General features: G+C 43.8%; 1 protein-coding gene across 1 annotated transcript; it reads right to left on the bottom strand.

Annotated features, from left to right (window-relative positions):
- Positions 1-5,484: 5,484 nt before the first annotated feature.
- On the bottom strand, positions 5,485-25,225 carry LOC128402569 (transient receptor potential cation channel subfamily V member 2-like). The gene is made up of 16 exons (XM_053366791.1): positions 24,377-25,225; positions 21,707-21,889; positions 20,083-20,210; positions 17,352-17,504; positions 17,084-17,224; positions 16,651-16,952; positions 15,648-15,824; positions 14,780-14,938; positions 13,629-13,724; positions 12,799-12,869; positions 11,791-11,956; positions 10,724-10,790; positions 9,472-9,779; positions 8,451-8,572; positions 8,213-8,307; positions 5,485-6,763 (listed from the first exon to the last, which is right to left on the bottom strand). The coding sequence occupies exons 2-16, from the start codon at positions 21,871-21,873 to the stop codon at positions 6,663-6,665; spliced, it is 2,253 nt and encodes a 750-aa protein (XP_053222766.1). The 5' UTR covers positions 21,874-21,889; positions 24,377-25,225; the 3' UTR covers positions 5,485-6,662.

The raw sequence follows: 25,225 nt of genomic DNA, 5'->3' as shown, positions 1-25,225 counted from the left end.
ATCGTGATCCATCATCTGCCCTTCACTCTAAGGTCCCAGGGCAGCTTGTGACAATTAAAACACAATGTTAAAGCTGCTTAAAACTACTTGCAGTGTAAATGTGATGGACTTGTGATAAGGTGGCCGCATTCGAATGTGGCCGTGGTCAAAGAAATTGGAGATAACTAGACAAAGTCTAGTCAGAGGCCCAGACTTTACTTAATATTTTCTAGGAAGACAATCTGAACCTGCATCTTAAGCATCTTTTTTGCCGGTTTTATTAGGAGCCAGACTGGTAATACTGGAAATTCTTAGATGGTGCAATATTGACGACTCAGCATAAAAGTAGTCTGGCCATTAGTGCTGACAGAAAAATTACCGTATTTTTCACTCTATAAGACGCACCAGACCACAAGACGCACCTAGTTTTGGGAGGAGGAAAACAAGAAAAAAAAATATTCTGAATCTCAGAAGCCAGAACAGCAAGAGGGATCGCTGTGCAGCGAAAGCAGCGATCCCTCTTGCTGTTCTGGCTTCTGGGATAGCTGCGCAGCCTGCATTCGCTCCATGAGACGCACACACATTTCCCCTTACTTTTTAGGAGGGAAAAAGCGAGTCTTATAGAGCAGAAAATACGGTAACCATTAAACTAAAAATAGCAATGGAAATGAAACAAAAAGACACATTTCCAGTGGATTGGTGTCCTTTTATTGTGCGCAGTGCAAAAGAGGAGAATGTTGGACCTTCTCCACATTATATATATAAAAAATATTGGTTGCTATGACTGTATGCCACACAAATGGACTATGACAATTTAAGAGATGTGAGCTCTGGTGTAGTCTGACCTCACGTCTTCAGAAAGGGTGGTAGGGTGGGTTTTGCTATAGTGCTTTTTGTAATGTAAAATAATTATTATTATTATTATTTTAAAAAACTTACAATCACAAAAATAAGGTGGGTCCTAAAATATACTTCTCAAGTGCCAAAAGGAGTTAGGGTTTTCTTAGGTGGAAATTTGCAAAGGCTCATTATAATTCCCAAGTGTGCATCTTTTGCATTGGGATCCGGTTAGTGGTTAGTGGGAAGCATAATGCTGGTGGTCAACCAAAGAGGTTCAAAGACTCTCTCAAGGCAAATCTAAAAAAATGCAGTATAAACACTGACAATTGGGAAACACTGGCCTGCGAGCGCTCCAGTTGGAGAACAGCCTTTACCAAAGGTGTCATGGGCTTTGAAGATGCGTGAACTCAGGATGAAAGGGAGAAACACGCTAAGAGGAAGGCACGCTTGGCAAACCCTCACCATGATCAACTCCCTCCCAGAAACCAATGTCCCCACTGTGGAAGGACATGTGGATCCAGAATTGGCCTCTGCAGTCACTTACGGACTCACTTTTAAAACCCTGCTTTGGCAGACCCTCTTACTCGGCTACAAGTGATCGCCAAAGAAGAAGTGGTTTTGAGTGTTCCAGTAAAACACAAGCGTGGATTCCCCATGAGTCTAGAAAATACATGCCTCTCACCGCCTCACTGACTGGCACGGCCACCCACAGCGTTTGACGGGTCTTCCAGATGACCTGTTCATTGAGTATTCATTCTGACTTATTTGTGGGGAGGCTAGAGGAGACATTACGTCAGCCCAGGCTCTCCAGAGCATTTCCCCTCCACTTCCCTTTTTCACAAAAAGAACGTTCAGTCTTTTGGCAAAGCGCAAGACCTCCTCATCAAGGATGACGGTGCAGCCCAAATTTGCGGGTGTGTGACTGAATCCCACCCGAAGTGCCTTGAAGTGTCTCGAAGTGCCCTGTGACAGGGGACAATTCCCAGCCCCTACCTACAGACACCGAGGATCGAACCTTCTCCATGCAAAGCTCAGCCACTGAGCTACAGGTCTCCTCCTATGAAATAGAAGCCTGTCTTGGTGCTAAGTGCAACATGTATTAACTAATTAACACAGTCTGTAGTCCGCTGGCAGTAGGAGTACAATATGGGCATGACTTTAAGTTAACACCTTACATTAAAAACCTGACAGTACCAAATTATCGAAGGTTATTCACCAAAGCCAGACTAAACGTCTTTCCTTCTGCAGTGTTGGATGGCAGGTTGAGAGGAGTTCCCCACCAGGACAGACTTTGCTCGTGCGCTCAAGACATCGATTCTATAAAACATATTTTGCTGCACTGTATGAAATATGAGCAAGCCAGGGCTGAACTGATATTACCCTTGCTGGTACCTTTCCCAGGAAAACCAGAGACTCACTAAGTCAGGTTCCTATTGGAAGACCAAACAAATGCTAAAACGTTAGCAGTGGCGAAGTTTTTATCGGTGGTTGCAAGAACCAATGATCCCTATCTTTAAGTCTGAACAAAATGCTTGTTTAACCTGGAGGTAGGCTGTCTGAATTGTGCATTGCTTTGTAATGATTTGTTGGGTCTCTGGACCATAATAAAGATTAATTGATTGATTGATTGATTGATTGATTGAATTAACAACTTTTGGGAAACTTGAGGCTTTCTGAGCTATTTTATCAACATGGCGACTTGGAGAATTGAGTTGCTGCTGCTGTTATTAATTTGATTTATTGACCTGCTCTTCACCCTAAAGTCCCAAGACAGTTGGTCCTGAGATAGCCATTTGTTTTGGTCCCTGCCACCACCCCTAGCTTCTGAGAGTCCCCCTCTGCTGATTTTTATATCTGTGGAAGTCTGTAGGGGCCGATATTTGGGCTGCTTTATACTAGGTTTCTCCACGACTTGCCTCATTACTGAATGAATTCTTTTGAAGTTTGTAAACGATTGCAAACCACTTTGAAAGAAGCTCTTGTGCTTTGAAAGCACGATAGGATGCAGTTTGGATTGGGGGAGGGGGAACATAACCTAAAATCATATCCCAGAGAGCCTGGGGAAGAGACACGATTCTGCTCTTTGCAAGCGGAGTTCAACGCCCAGCGTCTACAGGTAGGGCTGCGAGAGACCCCCGTCTGAAACCCAATCAACAATATTGGGCTCGATGGACCGAAGTTCTGACAATGGAATAAGGCAGCTTCCTATGTTCCTATTTAAATCAGCCCTTAATTCAGCGTAGTAAGGGCTGAAATCTTGCTTTATCTCAGTGTAGCTGCTTTTCATGCAGGAGGTCCTAGGTCCAATCTTCAGCAGCTCTAGGTAGCGCTGGAAAAATCCCCTTGTCTAAAACCCCCGAGAGCCACTGCCATTCAGTACTGAACTGGACCGTAGACATCACTGAACTAAGATGGACTTCAGTATATGCACAGCAGCTTCCTATGTCGTGCGAAAAGGATGCAGCGAGGCGGAGAGAAAAATATTGCCACCAGCGCAAATTTTTTTTTTTTAAAAAAGAGATCTTTCTGTTCATTGTGCAGAAGAGATGATTCACTTACCCAGAAGCAGGAGGAGGAACTGAAGAATGGTCATGGTTGAGATGCTCCTGGGTGGACAGTGCAAAAGCTTCTGAGATAAAACTCACGAGAAGCAGCTGCTTGTGGCGTGGAAGAGGGGAGGCCTTTTCCAGAACTGCCGCCTCTGTCACTGATGAGACACAACTGGAGACAAGCCTGTTGTGGGTTTCCTCACATGAGTTTCAAGATGTGGTTGAGCCTCTGAGGCTTCAGGCGAAGCCGAAGCGCCGTTTGCATCAAAGGCTATCTTCACGGACCACCTTTCCTCCACCTGCTCTCTTTCAAGCCCACTCAAAGGGGTTTCAGTTTTGCACCTGTGTGGGGGCCGCACGTCTTTTGTCTTCCGGCATTTTGACAAGTAACATCTTCTGGGCTACATTTGCTGCTTCGTTCAGAGAGGGGAAAGGTGGTTGTAGATAGAACAGGCCCCAGACTCTGGCTCACCTGCCATAGTTTTCTTTGGGTGCTCTGACATTTTCCAGGCCAAAAACAGCACCACCTGAAGGACAGATTTTATCTAGGGGCTGCCACACTTGCTAGCACCCCACCCAGATCAAGAGGGGCTACAACTCGACTCATCCCTGACTACAGACCAAGTTGGCTGATGGAAGCTGGTATCCAGCTTTGCATGCAGACGGTCCCAGGTTCAAATCCCGGTTATCTTTGCTTACAAGGATCTTGAGGAGCGAGTTCTGGGAATGACCTTTCTCTTTCTAGGATCCTGGAAAGCCACTGCCAGTCAGTGCGGGCAACATTGGGCTACTAGGCAGACCAATATTAATTTGGGCACATTTATTAAATAGATAAGAAGCTGCTTTCCCTCTGCCAGAATATGAGAACCCACAACAGGGTGATCTCAGGAAGCCAAATGCTGAAAGATCCAGGAGAGACCGAAGGAGGAACTTCTTAATGTAGCACATTCTTAAACGATGGCATTTGCTACAGCATTATTTTTATTTGTTTATTACATTTCTATCACACTTTTCCTCCACAGAGCTCATGGTAGAACACACATGTATCCTCCCTCCCTCTCTGCTTCATCTTCACAGCAACCCTGCGGGGTAGGCTAGGCTGGGAAGGTAGCAACTGGCTCAAGGGCACCCAAATGTCTTACACCATCAGCCACCAACTCAGGTGGTTTAAAAGGAGCTTAGACCTTATACCTGGGGTACCCAATGTGGGGCCCATGAGTATCACAGCACCCTCAAGTGGGGGTTTATCTCTCTCTCTCTCTCTCTGCAGTAGGGACCAATAAGCCCACACTGATGCTGAAAATGCAGCAACAATAACAATCTTTATTACAGTCCAGAGACCCAACAAATCATTCCAAACCAATGCACAATTCAGACAGCCTACCTCCAGTTTAAACAAGCAGAAAATGCAAATTCATTAACAGATCATTCTTTTTAAATGTTTTATTATGTCTTTTATTTTTTTTGCAAATGTTGGAAGCCGCCCAGAGAGTTTAACGGCTATGTTGCTGCTCCAACTATAGGTGGCTCTCTATCTGAAAAAACTAAGGCACTCAGCCAAGCTGCCCTTTCAGGACATCTTAGCAATAAAGTTGTTGGAGGGGTTGGGGGAGTGGGGTTAACATCACCCCATCACTGCCGGTTGGTTTAAGCTGCAAATTGAGCGGCAACTTGGCTTCCAAACTTCTAGCGCTCCATATGGGCAAGGTGTACTTTCCAAAGGCAGGGAGTTCTGCAGGTTAGTTCTGCAGAGACTGCCTTTATTCACAACCTGAGGAATTTCGGCTCGGGGGTTGGAAGGATGCTGAAGAAAGCCTCCTGGTTCATCTTAATGAAGTGAGCAGGGCTTATGTGGGTTGCCCTGGCAACAAACCACCTTGGGGCAAAGCCCTGCAAGACCCTGCCAATTTTGGCAGCAGCCAAAAGAGAGGGGGTGATGGACAAAATTAATCCTTTATTCCACCCAGCCCTGGCCCTGATGGAAATGCAAGTAACCCCTTCCCTGGTCATCACATCCATCATTTTATGCACTCAGTCTTCACAATTGGTTGGGGGGAGAGGACAGCCCTTCACTTAGGTGTGCTTTTTAGCCAAATAAAGACAACAGCATCGTGGGAAGAGTTCAGATTTTATTACAGGCTGCAGTAAGCATAAATAACCCAGAGGAGTTCTCCAAATTCTGGACCTAGAATGCAAAATTCAAACACTTTTATAACACTCTCTATCTCGTGAACAATCCCTTTCAGCAATATGATTGGATAACAGAATGCATGAACAGACCGTGGACCCCTAAAACTAATCTCGTTGGTCAGAGCAGCCTGCTCCTAATTACTACAGCAAAAGGTAGTTTTGAGCAAAGTTTATAAATTCATTATTTTTTTCCTGTTGCATGCAAAATGTTGGTGTTCTGCAACCTGCTACATGAAGTTGTCTGAATTAGTGAGCGTTACTGATATCCACTTGGGTCCCAGGGCATCACACCCAGGTATCAGTGCAGCCAGGCCCTTCTGATGGTCTTAGCCTGAAACTCTTTGATAGGAAACTCTTTGAACTAACCTTCCTCTAAAGCAAGACTGTTAACACCTAGCCTACATTTATTAAAAAACCAGAAGCATTTTTACTGGGCATTGTAGGGGAGGACATTAACAGACAGGGTTGTAAATTGTTTTTATATGCAATAACGGCAGCAAGAATATTACTGGCACAGAAATTGAATCAAGAAGAATTACTGACGAAAGAAGAGTGGCAAATGAAATTAATGGACTATGCAGAATTAGACAAATTAACAGGAAGGATTCGAAACCTGCGGGACCAGAGATTCTTAGAAGACTGGAGTAAATATTTGAACTATTTAAAAAGCAATTGTAATAAACAGATTACTCTAGTAGGATTGCAAGAAGTTCTGTAAGGGGGATTATGTGAAATATTGCAAGGAAGATTATGAAGAGGATTATTAGTTAAAGATAATTAAAAGTAATAGAGAAATTAAGAAATGCAGAATAAGTGATAAAGAACGGACAATCTTCAGAGGTTGTTGATGGCAGTCTAAAATATTGTATAAGATAAGAATTTATGTTAAATGATTGTTGGAAATGATATGTTAAAAAACTAATAAAAATGTATAAATAAATAAAAAACACCCGGCCTGTAAAAGGCATGCTGCGTGGTCCTTAACAGTGATTTGTTTTTTTGTTGCCGTGGTCAGATTGCTCTCAAGCCCTTGAAGGAGAATAGCTGGAGGTGGGTGTTCACGTGGTGTGAGCAATCCATCATGCCCTCCTGATGTTCTCTCCCTCAGTGGCTTCCGTCTTGCAGCGGCAACTGTTCCTCCGCCACCTCTGGCATCGTGAATCGTGCCCTCACCCCCTGAGATACTCGGTTCAACAGGCGCTTCCCTGGAATGGGACAGAATGGGGAAGCATCTATCAAGGCTGTGAAGCAAGAACAGGCAAGTCTTCAAGGAGGTCAGCGGTTGTCCCCAGGCAAATAAGTTAGGAGGGGCCGTAGCTGGGCCTTTGTATGCAGAAGGTCCCTGGTATCTCCTGATGTCTTTCTGCCTGTCACTTCCTTTCCACTGATGCTTGTGGTGCAAAACTCTATGCATATTTTTGTCTGGGATGATATAAAGCTCCCCCAAAATCCATTCCCCCTTCATTATTGTATGGCATTCTTCCTCTTCTTATAATAAAAATGTTTATTTTTTTAATTGAACAAAATGATCCAAAGATAAAGAGCATAAAGAAATACTATTACAGCAGGTTGAAAGCAGCATGAGGTTGCATATAATCACTGAACTTCTTGTTCCAAAACAATTCAAAAAAATTATTTCCCCCCCCAAAACAAAGTTAGGCTGGTTTATATAATAAGTTAGCTTAATCATAGTTACCATGGACTAAATTTTCATAACATTCAGATATAGTAGGATATATGCCCCACGCTCTAGCTATTCTAATCTTAGCAGCAGTTATGAGGTTGAACACTATTTCATGATCATTTTCCAAAATAACATCTTTTAGATAACCAAGCAGAGATATTTTAGGATCCAAGGGTATATGGTATCCTAACATATCAGATGTATTAGCCTGAACAGATTTTCAGAACATTTCTATTTGAGAACAATCCAAGAAGATATGTATATAAACTGCTTTGTTTAATCTGCATCTCCAACATTTAAAAAATGGTTTTTTTAAAAAACAAAAATTCTGGCTCCTCCATAAAGAACTGAGAAAGACTCTTTCCTGAAAACCTATAGCACTTCTGAAAATCTAGGCGGTATAGAGAGAGCAGCTGTGACATCATGAATAATATCTTTAAAAATAAATAAAATAAAAATACTCTTTTGCCAGGAGAAGTCACTCAGCTGCAGAGATGGGCAGGCATGAGACTTTCTCCTGAAACTGGTTTCCTGATTCTGATAAAGCAAAATCACCTGCTGGCCAGCCGAAAAAGGAGAGCCACAAGCAGGCTGTGGTGCTGTCCAATGGCCTCAAGTGCCACATAGCCTTGCCTGATAGTGCATTAATGACTGTGAAGGCAAGAAGGTAAGCAAGGCTTATGAGTAACAGAGGGGTGGATTGCCTGTGGTTTCCGCCAGTTGTGGCTGGATTTCAACTCCCATCATCTCTGAGCATTGGGCCATGCTGCCTGCTGAGGGTTGTAACTGCACATCTGGAAGGCTGCAGGTCCCCCTAGACTTGTTTAGGACAGGTTTGGTGAATCTGTAGCCCTCCAGATGTTGTTGGACTACAACTCCCATCATCCCCAAACACCGGGCATACTGGATGGGGGTGATGGGAGGGTCACAGGTTCCCCACATCTGGAGTAGGGTGTTGCTCTTCACTTGCCTTTTGACACTGTCTCGTTGTGGTCTGAGTCTGCAGGCTCCTCCTTGAGGGCTCCAACCTCTTTCTTCCAGTTAGCCCAATCTAGCTCTTCTACTCTGCAAAACATACAAATAAATGGTGAACCACCTGAATCCCGTCGCTCACTTGGGGGAAAGACACAGTCAATGTATATTTGCTTATCTGTGTAGCCCTTGTTGCTCTGTGGACCTGCAACAGTGCAGGGCACGGTCAAACTCACCGGAAAAAATATCTCTTATCTTTCTTGTCTTTGGAGCCGATAGACAGCTGGCAACCAGATCGCTTGGGTTTCTGCCAATGCCAAACCCAGCTTTTCTCCAACTCCATAATAGCAGTTGCTCGCTGTGGGTACAATTCAGGAGGAATACTGTAGTCACATTTTTTAGATTTAGGGGTGATTTGAATAGGAGCAGAGGAAGCTGTCTTATATGAAGTCAGACCACTCCTCCATCTAGCTCTGTATAGTTGACCTGACTGGAAGTGGCTCTTGGGGGTTTCAGGCGAGGGACATTCTCAGCCCTTTCCTCAAAATTTGAGGGATTGAACCTGGGACCTTCTGCATGCAAAGCAGGTGCTCTGAAAGACTTGCCATAGGCACCCAGGGGGCCACTTTGGAACAGAGTGCTGAACCACATGGGCTTGCTCCATCAGGGTTCTCCCTACGTGTGAATCCTTTGTCAGGGTTAAGCGAATAGGCAGCTGTCAGAGTGGGATCAAGAGTTGGGGAGTGAGGAGGCAGGAATTTGTGTACTTATTTATTTACAGGATCTGTATGCCGCAACGTATAGCTTTATGTTCCCTGGCCAGTGAACAATGGCAACTATGCTTGTCAACACCAATGAATAAAGCCAAGAGTCTATGACAAAGAGACATGTTGCAGAACACACAGAAAGAGCCAGTCTGGAGGGGCCTTTAGTGTACTGGTTAATCTGGCCCTGTTCCATCCTTATGTGTGAATCCTTTGTCAGGGCTGAGCTAACAGACAGCTCTCACAGTGGAATCAAGGGTTGGAGAGCCAGTGTACTTATTTATTTTCAGCTGTTGTATGCTGCGCCCAACAGCTTCATTTTCCCAAAGCAATGAGCAAGGCCCATTATGCTTGTCAACACCAGGGACAAAGCCAACAGTCAATGACAGAGACATGCTGAAGAATACACACAGAAACAGCCAGTTTGGAGGGGGCCTTGGTGTAATGGCCTTGGCTCAAATTAAACCCCACCTAGAAGTGGTTTTGGACTTGCCTGCAGCTTCCAGATCTTTTGACCATCTTCAGAGACCTCCGTGACCGTCTCGCTCATCAGGGCAATCAGCATGTTCAGAAGGAGGATGTAAGTCATGATGACATAGAAGAGCAGGAGGAACATCACAAAGTACCTGAACCTCATGTTCTGTTGGAACTCCAACTCCCCCATCCCAATGGTGAACTTGAACAGCTCCAGGGAAGTCTGCAGCAGCCCAACATACTTGACTTGGTCTTTGCCATCACTGTTGATGAGGGAAGACCCATTCTGGACTGGCTGGGGAGCCTCCCCAGTAAGTATGACAAGGGCTGAAATTGGAAATGAGCATATTTAAATCAGGGGGTCCTTGAAGAATCTCCTTGTAAACCTCTCTATTTGCATGAGAATCCTGTCCCGAAAGATGTCACAACTCAGGACCTTCTAGACATGGGCTGTGCCATCCACAACTCATCTTGGGTTGCCAGTTGGTTTCCAGGTCCAATTTGAGGCGCTCACATGAGTGTTTCAAGTGATAAATGACAAAGGCACCAAACAGGTTTTTTTTGTGGGGGGGAACCCACCTACTTCCCTACAGACTCTCCTGGGCATTAAAATCAGCAGAGGGGGCTCCTTGGAAGTTCTGTGACCCTCTGAAGTTTGGGGGTCGGTGACCCAAGAAAGGACATTTTCTATGGTAGCCCCTAAGTTGTGGAAGTCTCTCCCCATAGATGTGCATCGGGCACTTCCATTACAGTGGTACCTCGGGTTAAGAACTTCATTCGTTCTGGAGGTCCATTCTTAACCTGAAACTGTTCTTAACCTGAGGTACCACTTTAGCTAATGGGGCCTCGCGCTGCCGCCATGCGATTTCTGTTCTCATCCTGAAGTAAAGTTCTTAACTCGAGGTACTATTTCTGGGTTAGCGGAGTCTGTAACCTGAAGTGTCTGTAACCTGAAGTGTCTGTAACCCAAGGTACCACTGTATATAGTTTCTGCAATATGCTGAAGACACATCTCTTAACCCTGGCCTTTGCAGGGGAGAGTGGAATGCACGAATATCAATGAATCCCCTTACTCTGCCTAATAGCAGGGCCAGCCCTGCAACTGAGATCAGGCGGCATGTTTACTAGGCATGATTATTACTATGTGTCATTTTCCCTTGTCTTTGTATAGTGGATGCATCTGAAAAACACAGTCAACAGTGCTGCTAAAGGAGGAAGTGGCTTCTGCTGCCAGTTCTGGCCCTTCCCTGTTAGGACAGGTAGAGACTCACCTGTTGAAAAGCTGAAGAGGAAGATCACATAGACCATGAGGAAATGCATGAGGTTCCGCAGGATAGCCTGGAATGCAGAGCAGGATAGAAGTGAATTGGGGAACCCCAGCATGATGGAGGACTGGGCAGAGACTCGGGTTCAGATTTTTGCCCAAGGGTGACTTTCAAGTGGTTGACCTTGGGCCAGTCACATTGCCTTGCAGTTTAACAGTAGTGCAGTTGCGAATTCAGAAATGCAGGGTCCCTTCATGGCATCCACAGACACGTGCCCTCACAGCCACACACCCTTCTAATATTATACAACTTTAAGTTTGTACAATAATATTAGAAATATATAACAATAATTAGGGATGCATTGCAATAAGCAGTACTGACCTCCATGTGTTGCCATTCAGTTAAATCGACTTTTCTGCGCAAATCACATGGGCAAATTGTTTGAGTGCTCCAATAACTTCCTTCTCAGTGACTTAATTTGTGTTTAACTTGAAGTGTGGGATTAATCAGCTTCATATAACCAACAGGCTTAACCTCACACAGCAAGCCTATGAGGCAGGTTAAACTGCAGAGGCGTCGTGGCCCAGGATCGCAGGGTGTCAATGACTTTTTACTATTTCTGCAGCAGGGTCTCTCCTTCCAGCATCCTGGAATCACCCAATCAGCATAAAAGGGAATCCTCACACACTTTTTGGAGCCAATCAGAGTAAGGAAAAGTGAGTCAGCCACTGAGGATGGGCTCCTAGGGTCAATCTGAAGAAGATACTCAGGAAGAACACTGTGGAAGTTCTATATGCTGCATGCTGGGCATTTAAGAACTCTGAAAACACCAGGTGCTTAAGTTCCAAGAGAAAGGTGTGCCAGGTCTGTTATATACAGTGTGCTGGTTTTAATATTTTGGTACTTGGCTAAAAGGGAAAATAAAGAGGCAATTCCCTGAATGCCTAGATCCAGGTTTTGGAGTACTCTTTGGTGAGAGGGCGCCAGCAGAGATTTAAATTCACAGAACATGCAGCAAAGTAAAGCATGGGAATCCAGGCTGTTAGACCTTTAGAATATGGAGTTATACCAACCTTGTGTATCATGACAACGTAGATCCCGGTCTGCTGAAAGCCTCGCATGTAATACAGCAGGTTTGTCCAGCCGAGCAGGAGGGAGAAGACCATCCAAGACAGGTAATCTTCCAGGCCTGCAAGGTACATCACTGCCGAAACCAGCAGGGTCACTGACTGCAACAGCCTGTGAGAAAATGGGGTGTGTGTGTGTGCAGAGATGGTCCTGCTTAGTGAAGGCGTCTTTCAGGCATAGAGGAGTCTGCTTGGCCTGCCTACCATACAAAAGCTAAGCCACATGCCACAGCTAAGCATGAATGAACTACAGGGTGGGTATTCAGTGGGGGAAAAGCAGCCTCTTCACTCCTCCCTTGGTCCTGCTACCTCCACAGTACCCAGAGCTAAGCCATGGTTTGGCTATCGCATTACATTCAAAGCGGGGCTTCTGATTTGTCCTAGGGAATAAACCATGACCGGTGAAGCAGGAACAAACCATAACTACTGTATAAGTGTCTCAATGAGAGGCCTTGGCTCCAGTAATTCCACAAAAAAAAAATAATTCATAAAAGTTTTGTGCTGCTTGAATGTAAAAAATAAATATATCAAAGCTAATAATAATAATAATAATAATAATAATAATAATAATAAATTTTATTCATACCCCGCCCTCCCCAGCCAAGACCGAGCTTAGGGCGGCTAACACCAGATATGAAACAATGGATTAAGATACAACTTAAAAACAAGATTAAAATACAACATTAAAATGCAGCTTCATTTCAACAGAAACTCAAATCAGAAACATTTTGGGGATGAAAACGTCAAATCTTCACCAAGGCCAACTATTCAGACTGGTCCTACATGGGCCAGAAGAAAGCCAGGGAAGTCCCCAAATAGTTCCATCACAGAAGGATGAAAAAAGCATGAAAAAAAGAGCATGAAACAATAAAACTATCAGTATAAACAGTTTTAAAACAACTATTTTTTTTAAAAAAAAAAACCCTCTTCCCTACCGCCCCCCCCCCAACATACAGAAAAATCTCAATGTAGCCGTCCTGAAGCAGAGTTGTCAGTGACCGGCGCCTTCTCCACAGGTAAAAAGCCTAATAAGCAAATTGACAGGAACACTCTTGTCAGTACAGCAGAAATAGTGCAGTGGCAAATTCAGAAGCACAAGATCCCTTCATGATAAGTCCAAACTAAGTCTGCACAACCTTCTAAAATTATACAATATTAATTAGTGATGCATTGCAGTGATCATTGCATACACCCATGTGTTGCCTTCCAACCAGGTATATACACGGGCAAATCATCTGGAGTGCTCCAGATCTTCTATCTCAGTGGTTTAATTTGTGTTTCCCTTGAAGTTGTGCATGACAGAACTTGCACAATGGTCTCTTGAAACTTTAGCAGCTTGTGATGTCAGTGTTCCTAAATGCTGCATGCGGAAGAACTCTTCCTCAGTGTTCTTCCCCCGTGCCTCTAATTCTCTGTGAAATATTCATTTTTGCTTTATCAAATCCTTGGGTTAGGATATCTCTTGGGTAAGTTAGGATATCACCTATTTTTTTCAAGGCTTCACATCATGGTGGGTTGAAAGAAAAAAACACTGTGAGTCTGATGTTGTAGGCTTGTACGTCCAAACTAACCATAGCTAGGATAAACAAATCATGGTTATGTGCAAACCAGGGTAGTGTGTGGAACCTTAAGGACTAGGTACTTTGTTAATTCTTTTAAAAGGAAAGATTTGATGCTGTATAATTCTGCAGCCAATCCTATTTTCTTCTGGCTTTCTGTAGCCAACCTAAGATATCAAACACATCCCAAACAGCAGCAGGAAGAGCTATAAGAGTATGTCATACCTGATCAATGAGGAGATACACGCCTCCAATTAAGACAATGATCTGGCCAATGAGCCTCAATACGTCTCCAGCAGTGAGTGTCACTGGAAAAGGAGGCTGGGAAGATTAAAGGAAAAAAGATAGGTTGGGAGAGAGAACTTAAGTAATTCATTAAGATAAAAGCAGAGACAATCAACTGTTTGTCAGGGTTTGCAAAAAAAAAAAACTGGTTGATGGTACCCTCTTCTTGACCTAGGCACAAATTTAACTCCCTAACAACTATGGATGTATGGATCTGTCAGTACTGGCTTCTCTCTTTTTCTCCAATCTTCATTTTGGTTCTCTGCAGCAGTTTGCAATAAAATAAAATAAAAACCATGAAAACGGATTCTCATTTTTAAAACATTTTCACAGAAAACTATGCACACATTGCTCTAAGTACATGCATTTCTTTCTCTTTTTTGTACATGCTGTTTGGATGGAGAATTGCATTGTAAAATTCAGAGAATGTGAAAGGATGGTCGTGTTTCAGTCTATGGATTGTTCCGAAAAGTGGAAATTAGGTAGGTTTGCCTTTAAATGCAAATTTGGCACACTGAATTTAAATGCAAATTTGGCACACCAACCATCCCTAACATCTTCTTCTTTCTTCGGAGATCCCTCGTAGCCGAGTAAGATTGTCTTCCATAAACACAGTTTTAACAATGAGTCCGTAAGTGACTATGGAGGCCAATTCTGGATCCACACGTCCTTCCACAGTGGGGACATTGGTTTCCAGGAAGGAGTTGATCACGGTGTGGATTTCCCTAACATAATGTACTTTTGTATGCTATCTTCCCACAATATATCCATTTTTATGCACACAGGCATCTTTTGTACATGTTGCTTGGCTGCAGAACTGCAGTGAAAGATGCGGAGGAGTGAGGATTTCAAAGGATGACTGCATTTCAATTCAGAAAGTGGAAATTAAGTAGGTTTGCCTTTCAGCGCAAACTGAATTACATCTCTCTGCCACCCTTAGCCTACATCGTGTATGGGCAGGTGGGTGCAGCTTGGCCCAAAATGGCCTTGTAGAACAAACAGGGAGCTTCCACACTTCTGCCCTAGAGAGCCACCCTCCTCCTCTCTCTGCCTCCCTCTCTGTATCCGCCAAGCCCCAAAGCTGTTGTTACCTTCCCCTCCAGAGGCCGGTGATAAGCAACAGCTGAGAACACTGACATGAACAGCACATAGGAGAAAAAACTGATGTAAAATCTCATGGCAGCAAAAGAGTCCCATTTGCTTTGAAGAAGCTTGTTTATAGGTTCCAGGACCACCATCTCGTACCGCTTCTGCATGTCGGAGAAAGAAAGAAAGAATATAATTCATTGATTCAGCCCCCACCATCCCTGGTTATTAGCCATGCTGAGGCTGCTGGCAGTTGGCGCCCAAAAACATCTGGAGGGCCACAGGGTACCCTAGCCCTGCTCCAAGTTGCACAAAACCACAGCTTCTTCAGCCTATGGCCTTTACTGGTGTGTATATGTTTGTTTCATGATATTAAACTGCTCAATTGTTTCAAATTTTCTAAGACATGTAAAATAGAACAAATCAGTATTAAAATGCCAAAACAAATGTCATAAAAACAGAGATAAAGTACAGCAATCCAAGATTTTATATTACAGCTTTTTATCAATCAAGGTTACCTATTTTGTTTTCCCAAAATAAGTATCCACAAAGGCACCAAATCAAGACTCTCCAAGACAATAGTAGCCCTCCTGGATTAGGCCAATGGCCCATCTAGTGTCACACAGTGGCCAACCAGGTGCCTTTGGGAAGAACATAATAAATTTATTCTCGTGGAGACTTCTTCAAAGAATAAAACAAGTATCTAATCGGCCTGTGCAAACTTTTTTTAAGGGGCTGTTGCTCAGTACTGGAAATAAAACAAAGATGGCACCAAGAAAATCTGAAGAGAGAAGCCTAGCTGTAGAGAGAACTGAAGGATCTCCCTTAGGGATTATTTTGAAGCAGACAAGTCACCTTTGTGGATCATCTCACCGGAGTATCGCTGCTGTAGGCAAGAATGTCCAACACAGAGTTCTCCTCATAGCTGTCAATGGAGGTCAGGTCGTAGAGAGAGATGCGGACAGGCCCGTAGGTCCATTCAGTGAACTTCCGCGAAAGGTGACGGTACTGCGGGTCTTTGATTTCGCGGTGAATAATGTTTTTGAAGATCTAGGAAAGACAAAATAGGGGGTAGAATTTTCTTTGGATTTTCCCTTCCAACGTATATGTTATGATGTTTATCATATGAGGCCCTTCTTTGTGTGCTCCTTCTACAAGAGGTCTGCAGGGTCGCAAGAGGAGAACTGACCTTTTCAGTGTTTTTGGTGTTTCTAAAGGCTTAGCTCTGAAATGTACAGACCAACAACTCCTCCTGTTCTGCTGGCATGTCTTCTCCAGAGTGACCCTAGGAGTCCATCCTCAGTGGCTGACTTACCTCCTTCCACTCTGATCGGCTCCAATCAGCACAAAGGATGGGAAGATTTCTTCTCAGTGACTAAAAAGCTCCCCTTTCGGACACTGGAGAAAGGGACCCTGCTGCAGAAATAGTAACAGGACTTCAATCCCCCATGACCCTGAACCACTACACCTGTGCCTGAAACAGCTGTAGCTTGGAGGGTGTGAAGTCTAAAAATAGTCCCAAAGGCTGGATAGAGAAGCCTGGAAGGTTGAAACTGGCTCTCGGGCCTGAGTCTCGCCATCCCTAGAACATGATATCTGAGCTTGTGCACTGTAATGGCGGACTTGTAAAATCATGTATCCCCTGGAGGTTGACAACACTGACCTATCTTATGTGGCCTGAATCTCTTTGAATTACCTGCTAGCATGACATGAAGATGCCACCTTCTAGATATTGTTGGACTTCCATCTCCAAGTAGCCAATGAGCAGTGAAAGTAGCCAGGAGAATGATGGGAACTGGAGTCCAACAACATCTTGGAAAGTCACAGGTTCCTCAGCTCAGAAATGGAGTTTATGATAAACTCCCAACTGACTTACCTCTATTTTTCCAGTCTTGACGGCCAGGGTCAAAGGGTTCAAACCTTCCCTGTTGATTAATTCCTCCAGTTTCTGGCTCAGGTTGAGCGTAGCACTGTGCATCAGGATCTTGTTGTACATCTCAATCACCAGCTCCCTGTTCTTCTCATCCATATCATCGGCCACCATCACCAAGGCATGGAGGACTGTGTTGCCGAGGGAATCCCGCTCTGCCAGGTTGGCCTTCTGATGAGGGTTATCCAAGAGATACCTGATCACTTCTGGCTGGTTGGTGCAAGCAGCTAAGGAGAGGGGAAGCTCACCTGGAGGAGGAAGGAGATAAACGGAAGCAAAGCTGGGAAAGGAATGGCTGCTTTTGGCACAAGTTACAAAAACTGAGCACCCACTTCAAGAATCTGTGACAGTGGACTTTAGGCACACAGTATCAACCTACCAAAGTAGAAGCAAGCCCCTTTCTCCTGCTGGTGGAAGAACTTTCCACAGGCCTTGGCATGGACGTCAGCGCCGTTCTCCACCAGGAGCTTGATCAGATCTAGATTCCTCTCCTCAATGGCAATGTGGAGTGCTGTGTGGCCTAGCAGAACAAAAATGGCATGAAAGAAAATCATTAAAGAAGTCAAACGTAGAAAACAAGCATGTTCTTCTACACCTGAGTGGAGGAGTTCTTTTTTAATGCTGTCTCCCCACCCTAAGGTCCTTACCTTTATAGAATCTATCCTTACAAGCTACATTGATCAGAGGTCTTGGGTTCTTGGTCTCCTTGTCTATCTTCAACAGCAAAGGGATGGTGGGGTTTGCCCCATCTTTTAAATTCAGCAAGGCCTTCATCAAGCAGGTCTTGCCCGTTTCTCCATCTGGAAGAGAAGGGATTTCCATCCTTTGTTTGAAGAAGTGCATTTCTTTTTTCTAACAAGGACAGCGTAAAGGGCCATTCAAGTCTATCAAATGCTTTAAGAATACCCAAGGAAAGAAACTCAGCAGGGAGTCTTGCTGTAAAGCTTTAGATGGACTACCAGGTGAATTTTAGAAAGCCTTCACAAAAGAGCTCATCTCCAAATTAAGGATTGTTTTCAAAAGTTGTCTAGAGGTAAAGAGGAACTCTCAGTTTTCAAGTTGAGTTGCAGCTTATTGAGTTGCAGCTATTTTGAAACCTAACAAAGACCCAGCAGCTCTAAGATTCTTTGGACCAATAGCACTAGCTAATCAAGATGAAAATATTTATCTGCTGCCTTCGCACAGAGACTAAAGATTTTAATCACAAGATATGTGCATAAAGATCAAGAAAGTCTCATGCCAGGAGGCCAAATAAGCCACCCCACCCGCATTTCAAACATTCAGGGAAGAGCAAATTTGGATTTGTGAATTAAGTTGGTTCACTTTGTTAACTGCACTGAACTTATCTGCAATTCCTAGCCTTGCTCCTCACCTGCTCTCAGATCCTTTTCACTGGAAATTCACAGGAATTTACGGTAACCTAGGGTCTTCTGCACACAAAATAGGTAAATGTACCGCTGTGCTGTGGGTCCTTACGACATCCTATACTACAGCGTTTCTCAGCCTGTTCAACTGGGTCATGAAATCTGTGTAGATGGGTCACATAATGATTGAACCCAACACATTCTGCAGTCAGATGATTTACATGCATTCCCATGAACAACACTAATTTGTAAGTACCAAATATTTTTCAACAAATTTCACATTAATTGGGAAGCTAAGTTTTTTTTTAAAAAAATTGTTTGTCTGAAGCAACAGTTGTAAAATAGGGAAACTTGCAGTTACAAAATAAATGGCCACAAAATATGTAAGGTCCAAAATCAGGTGACGGTTTTGAATCAATATGGTAGAATATGCATTTCAAAACTGTGCTGATTTTAACCAACTTGGACAGGAAAATCGGCTTCCAGGTGGAGAAGTCAAAATTAGAAACAGAATTGTTAGAACCCAATACGAAGAATCTATCTAGAATGTACAACTTGCTGCTGAAATGGAATACACAGGATGAAATGGTTAAATCAGCTATGATTAAATGGGCACAGGACATTGGTCATGACATTATGTTTGCTGACTGGGAACAGATATGGACCACCGGTATAAAATTTACGGCATGTAATGCCTTAAGAGAGAACATTATGAAAATGATTTATAGGTGGTACATGACCCCAGTCAAGCTTGCAAAAATTTACCACTTGCCCAATAATAAATGTTGGAAATGCAAGGAAACTGAAGGTACTTTCTACCACCTTTGGTGGACGTGCCCAAGGATTAAGGCCTTCTGGGAAATGATCTATAATGAAATTAAGAAGGTGCTTAAGTGTACCTTTCATAAAAAACCAGAGGCTTTTCTCCTGGGCATGGTAGGCCAATTGGTGTCAAAGAAAGATAGGATGTTTTTTATGTATGCTACAACAGCAGCGAGAGTTCTACTAGCAAAGTATTGGAAGACACAAGAACTACCCACACTGGAAGAGTGGCAGACGAAGGTGATCGATTACATGGGACTAGCAGAGATGACGAGCAGAATCCATGACCAAGGGAAAGAGACGGCGGAAGAAGATTGGAAGAAATTTAAACTTTATCTTAAAAATACTTGCAAAATTATTGAGTGTTAAAATGTCATGGGTAAAGCATAACAGATTTGCAGCGATAAATGATTGGATAAGAGTTAAAGATAGGAATTAATAATAATTTGGACCAGGGGTTGCTGGAAAAAAAAAAAAGTTCAAAATAGAGATGCAGAAAAGGGGGGCATGGGGAAGTCGCTGAAATTGGGTATATGAAAAAATCTATGAAATTTTACATGTTTATATGTGTGTTTGTTTGTGTCTGTCTTTTGTATTGTCTTATATTATATGTGGAAAAACCAATAAAAAAATTTATTAAAAAAAAAAATGATTTTAACCAACTTTTGCATGTTGGCCCCTGAGACCAAGCAGCAGGTTTTTGTCTAAGTCTGGATACAACTGGGATCTGTTTTGAATCAAGATGATGGATTGAACCTTTCAAAACTGAACTGTGTATTTGGACACCTCTTAAGGTATTGTAATCATATATTGCATGATGATTTGGGAGATCTGGAAACAGGTTTTTGTCCGCTCAACTGAATCAATATGACAGACTGAGCCTTTCAAAAACTGCCCTGTTTTCAACCACAAGTTCTTTTAATTCCTTAGAATTTCCAAAAAATGCCAGGTGTGAAGCAGCTAGTTAGTGAAAAACCACACAACTTACCCTCAGAAATAATGCCATTAGTAAATCACTTTTTCACTCTTTTCTCTTCTGAACTCCACTGTCAGTCCTCTTGCACTCTGATGGCCCTCCTCCATCTTGCAAATACTTCTGTGAAGCCTGAAATTCCTGCCTATTCTCACATCAATGAGAAGTACTACTAATACTACTACTGCTAATAGCCCCAGCTCTCAGGCTCATACCCACCTGTGTACTCAGAGTTGGTAAGATATTTGCCACTTCTTCGCAAATAGTCCCCCAGTCCTTCCAGCTCCTCGGGGTTCCCCCTCACGATAGCACCAAAGAGGCGATCCTTGTTAAAAGTCTTCTCTTTACTGTGGAAGAAAAGCAGAATGAACAAATCCATACAATACATTAGAAGCAGCATCATACCAGTTTAAACAGTCATGGCTTCTCCCAAAGAATCATGGGAACTGTTTGTTAAGGGTGTGTAGAGTTATTAGGAGACTCCAGTTCCCCTCGCAGAGTTACAATTTCCAGTTCCCCTCACAGAGTTACAATTTCCAGAGTTCTCATGGACGAGAGGAACTGACTGCTAAAGCTCTCTGCGAATTGTAGCACTATTAGAGGTCTCCTAACTCTCAGAGTTAAAGCTATAGTTTTCCCAGTAGTGATGTACAGAAGTGAGAGCTGGACCATAAAGAAGGCTGATCGCCAAAGAATGGATGCTTTTGAATTCTGGTGCTGGAGGAGACTCTTGAGAGTCCCATGGACTGCAAGAAGATCAAACGTATCCATTCTGAAGGAAATCAGCCCTGAGTGCCCACTGGAAGGACAGATCCTGAAACTGAGGCTCCAAGACTTTGGCCACCTCATGAGAAGACTCCCTGGAAAAGACCCTGATGTTGGGAAAGATGGAGGGCACAAGGAGAAGGGGACGACAGAGGACAAGATGGTTGGATGGTGTTCTCGAAGCTACCAGCATGAGTTTGACTAAACTGTGGGAGGCAGTGGAAGACATGGGGTCACAAAGAGTCGGGCACGACTCTGGTCCATGGGGTCACAAAGAGTCAGACACAACTAAACAACTAAACAACAACTCTCAGAACCTTTAGCAAACTATAGTTCCTGGGATTTTTTTATTCAGGGAATCAATGGATGTTAAGTTGGTATCATAGCATTTTATGGCATAGGTGTGACTGGCTGGCAACATTAAGCTTGCAGGTTTGACCTCACCCCCAAAGGCACACTTTTCCATTGTCTCCTGAGACAGATGGATGCCAACCAGCTAGTCTAGGAAGGACTATACCTCAGTGGTAGAGATCCTTGCATGCAGAAGGTCTCAAGTTCAATCCATGGAAGCTTCTCCAGGAAGGGCTGGAGATTTAGGCTTTCAGCACCTTTCCCCCTCTGCAGAGGTGGGAGATCTATTAGTATGGCCCGCCCTTGGAGACTGATTGATCTAGTGTGTTTCCAGATGGCTCTGGGTGATTTACCTTTCAGAACTCTTTGGGAGTACAGTGGTACCTCGGGGTACATATGCTTCAGGTTACAGACTCCGCTAACCCAGAAATAGTACCTCAGGTTAAGAACTTTACTTCAGGATGAGAACAGAAATCATGCTTCGGCAGCGTGGCGGCAGCAGGAGGCCCCATTAGCTAAAGGGGTGCTTCAGGTTAAGAACAGTTTCAGGTTAAGAACGGACCTATGGAACGAATTAAGTACTTAACCCGAGGTACCACTTTATCAACAAATATGGATAGCAGCCTACATGCCCATGATGGAAGTTGTTGTCCACCAACTTCCAGAGGGCCACAGATGATCCCCACCCCTGCAGTAGATGTGTTGACTCCTGAAGGAAACTCCTTACCTCAGAGGAGGAATCTTAAGCCCAATCTTAGGAGATGGAAGACGTTCCGGCTCATAGGAGGTTTCCATGGGCCGCGGCTCTCCTTTCCCCCCAACTGCCTGCTTCTCCCTTGCCTCCACATTGTCCAAGGTGCCATCATCTATCTCCAGTATTGGTAAAGTATGCATCACGCTATTGAAAGTGCTAGCAAGAGAATAGATCACCACAAGAAGAGTTATTTAATCTACGGGATATATAAAACATAGTAAAATATCAAACATTTAAAACTTCCTGATACATGGCTGCCTACAGATGTCTTCTAAAAGTTATATAGTTCTTTATCTCCTTGACATCTGAAGGGAGGGTGTTCCACAGGGCGGGTGCCACTACTGAGAAGGCCCTCTGCCTGGTTTCCTGCAACTTCACTTCTCGTAGTGAGGGAACCAGCAGAAGACCTTCAGAGGACTATCTCAGTGTCCAGGCTGAGCGATGAGGGTGAAGACCCTCCTTCAGGTATACTGGGCTGAGGCCCAAATCAAAGCGCAAGATAATAATTGAAACATAAGCCAGCTTCGTCGCTTTATTTTATGAGACGTGTATTAGGAGAGTCTGAACACCATCCAAAATGCAAATACGGAGTGGGTACACAAGAAGCAATGAGTCACTACCTCAAATATACAGCATATGAACGAAGCAAATATGAACCCTTATTCCATGTCACTTTCACTCTTATTGTTGATGAAGGGAAATTTCATTATCCTTCCTCCTGAAGCCAAACTTTATTGATTTCTATAGCAAGGTTCAGGCAAATACATGGAAGATAAGGTTACTAGTGTGAAAGGCCTCTCTGAATACCAGTTGCCATGAACTGGTTCCTGTCACACTCAGGTCTTGATGTGAGGCTTCCCATTGGGGGCCTCTGGTTGTCCCCTGTGAGAATGGACATCCCCAGGATGCTGGACTAGATGAGCCACTGGCCGTCGGGCACTTCTAATTTTCTTAACTTCTTTCAAGTCCTCCAGGGCTCAACCCTGGAACCTGAGAGGCCCCAAAGAGCACTGTCCCTTACTGTGTCTGTTCTCATTCTTACTGCACCGTACCTGGAGCTTTAGGAAGAACAGGGACTGCATGACAGGCAGAAATCCAACACATTCAGCACACGCATGCATGCCTGCATGCATGCACAGACACCATTGCAACACCTCTAGGCCAATTTTATATCTGAAACTCACTTTAAGGGGGGGGGAGACAGCAAGACGGCAACCAAGATCAAGGGTCTAGAAACCAAGCCATGTGAAGAATGATTGAAGGAGCTGGGTATGTTTAGCCTGGAAAAGAGGAGACTGAATGGAGATAGGATAGCCATCTTCAAATATCTCAAGGGTTGATACATGGAAGATGGAGCAAGCTTGTTTCCTGCTGCTCCAGAGAGTAGGACTCGAACAAATGGATTCAAGTTACAAGAAAGAGATTCTGACTAACATAGGGAAGAACTTTTAGGTAGTAAGAGCTGTTTGGCACTGGAACAGACTCCCACAAGAGGTTGTGGACTCTCCTTCCTTTCAGGTTTTTAAGCAGAGGTTGGGTGACCCTCTGTCATGGATGCTTTAGTTGAGATTCCTGCATTGCAGGGGGTTGAACTAGATGACCTTCAGGGTCCCTTCCAACTCTACAATTCTATGTTTCTATGATTCTGAGAAATATCTCTTGGTTCACCCCCTCTGATTTAAAAGATCATTCCCTAATCACAGACATATGGGGCTGGGTTTGTGGCTTTGATGACTCCAAAGCAACGGGAAAGCATTGTGCACAGGCTCTGAAACTCTTCTCCCTGACTGACAAGCAAAAAATAGTTTCCCACTATTTCACAGTACTATTTTTATTCCCCCCCCTAAGGTTGTTTAATTTTCCAATTTTCCTTAAAAGCAAGCTGAGGTATGGCCATGCCCTAATACCTTTGGGCCTCTGAAAGTTCTCTTTTGTCCCTAACCTTACCAGAAGGGAGCTGGGTTGTAGTTCTTACAGCAGGAGCAATTGTACTTATAAAGCAAGAAGCATATTAATTAGATCGGACGGTTTTATAAGCGCGTTTTCCGCAGATAAAACACAGGCCCATGAGGGCTAGAACAAACTAAGCACAATAATGGTTAACCTGAACAGTTCTCCAAACATAATAGCTGCTATTCCTGAGAGGATAATAATAACCAGTGTGGAAATTCAATTAGAGCAATAACAATGTAGCCCCACTCATGAACCAGATACTGGGCATAAGCCATCTTTGCACCATAATACTGGCAGTAGGAACAGCCATGGTTGATGGAAAATATGTTATATTTAAGGTGTCCTCTGCCAATGGACTGAAGCTCCAAATGGGGAGGTCGTTCTGTTTCCTTTTCCTGATGTTGTATCTGAGTTCATTTCTTGGGCCACGTACGAGGCTTCATTCCCAGGCTCCCCAAGCCACGCCTCAAGGAAGCAAAATGGAATCATAGAATCATAGAATCATAGAGTTGGAAGAGACCACAAGGGCCATCGAGTCCAACCCCCTGCCAAGCAGGAAACACCATCAGAGCACTCCTGACATATGGTTGTCAGGCCTTTGCTTAAAGACCTCCAAAGAAGGAGAGTCCACCACACTCCTTGGCAGCAAATTCCACTGATAGAAAATAGAAATTTCCAAAGGTATCTTACCTTTCTGAAGGCGCCTTAAGATTTAGGATTTTGTGCTGGACAGCACACAGAGACCAGCAGAGTCCAAGGTAGTTACGGATCCCACAATATGACCTTTCGAAACATACGCCAGCGTCATCCCTCTGTTTTCCAATATGCGTAACAGGAGAGTCACATTACCCATCTGCTCCATAGGTGCTCTGAACATTTGTCCAAAATGCAAATATTTATCCAGTAGTTGACACACAACAAACAACGAGTTACTTCCTCAAATATACAGAATATGAACCATGGGCGTAGCCAGGATTTATGTTGGGAGGGGCAGGATTTTTGGGGGGCGCAACCAAGCTATATGTGATGTGACTGGTCAGTTAAGTATTTTTATTTATTTACTTGATCGGAGGGGGGGCAGCTACCCCCTGCCCTCCCTTGACTACGCCCGTGATATGAACCAAACAGCTGCCACCCTCGCCCTTATCCCAGTCTACCTGCAAGATTGCCTCCCTCCATATATTCCCTCATGAATGCTTCGATCTGTAGAACTGGAACTGTTATAGGTTCCACATAATATCAATTCCTCATTAGTAAGAATTTGATATTTTAGTGTAGCAGCACCAACACTTTTGAATTCCCTGCCTAATGATGTATTGCAGGCACCTTCACCATACTCCCCCCCCCCCCGGGGCCTGCTAAAAACATCTTGCTGTTTTTTCTTCTTTTTGTAAAGCGCTTTGAGGTTTTACCTGCAATCAAGCGGTTGATCAATTTTATGAAATAAATAAATAAGAACTTAAAAGATACCCCATGTTACCGTCACTCTTTTTTTGTTGATCGGGACATTGCCCTTAATCCTGAAGCCAAACCTTGTTA

This window comes from Podarcis raffonei, chromosome 15 (assembly GCF_027172205.1).
Source record: "Podarcis raffonei isolate rPodRaf1 chromosome 15, rPodRaf1.pri, whole genome shotgun sequence".
Lineage (NCBI taxonomy): Eukaryota > Metazoa > Chordata > Lepidosauria > Squamata > Lacertidae > Podarcis > Podarcis raffonei.
This window is presented reverse-complemented; position numbering and strand designations above follow the sequence as displayed.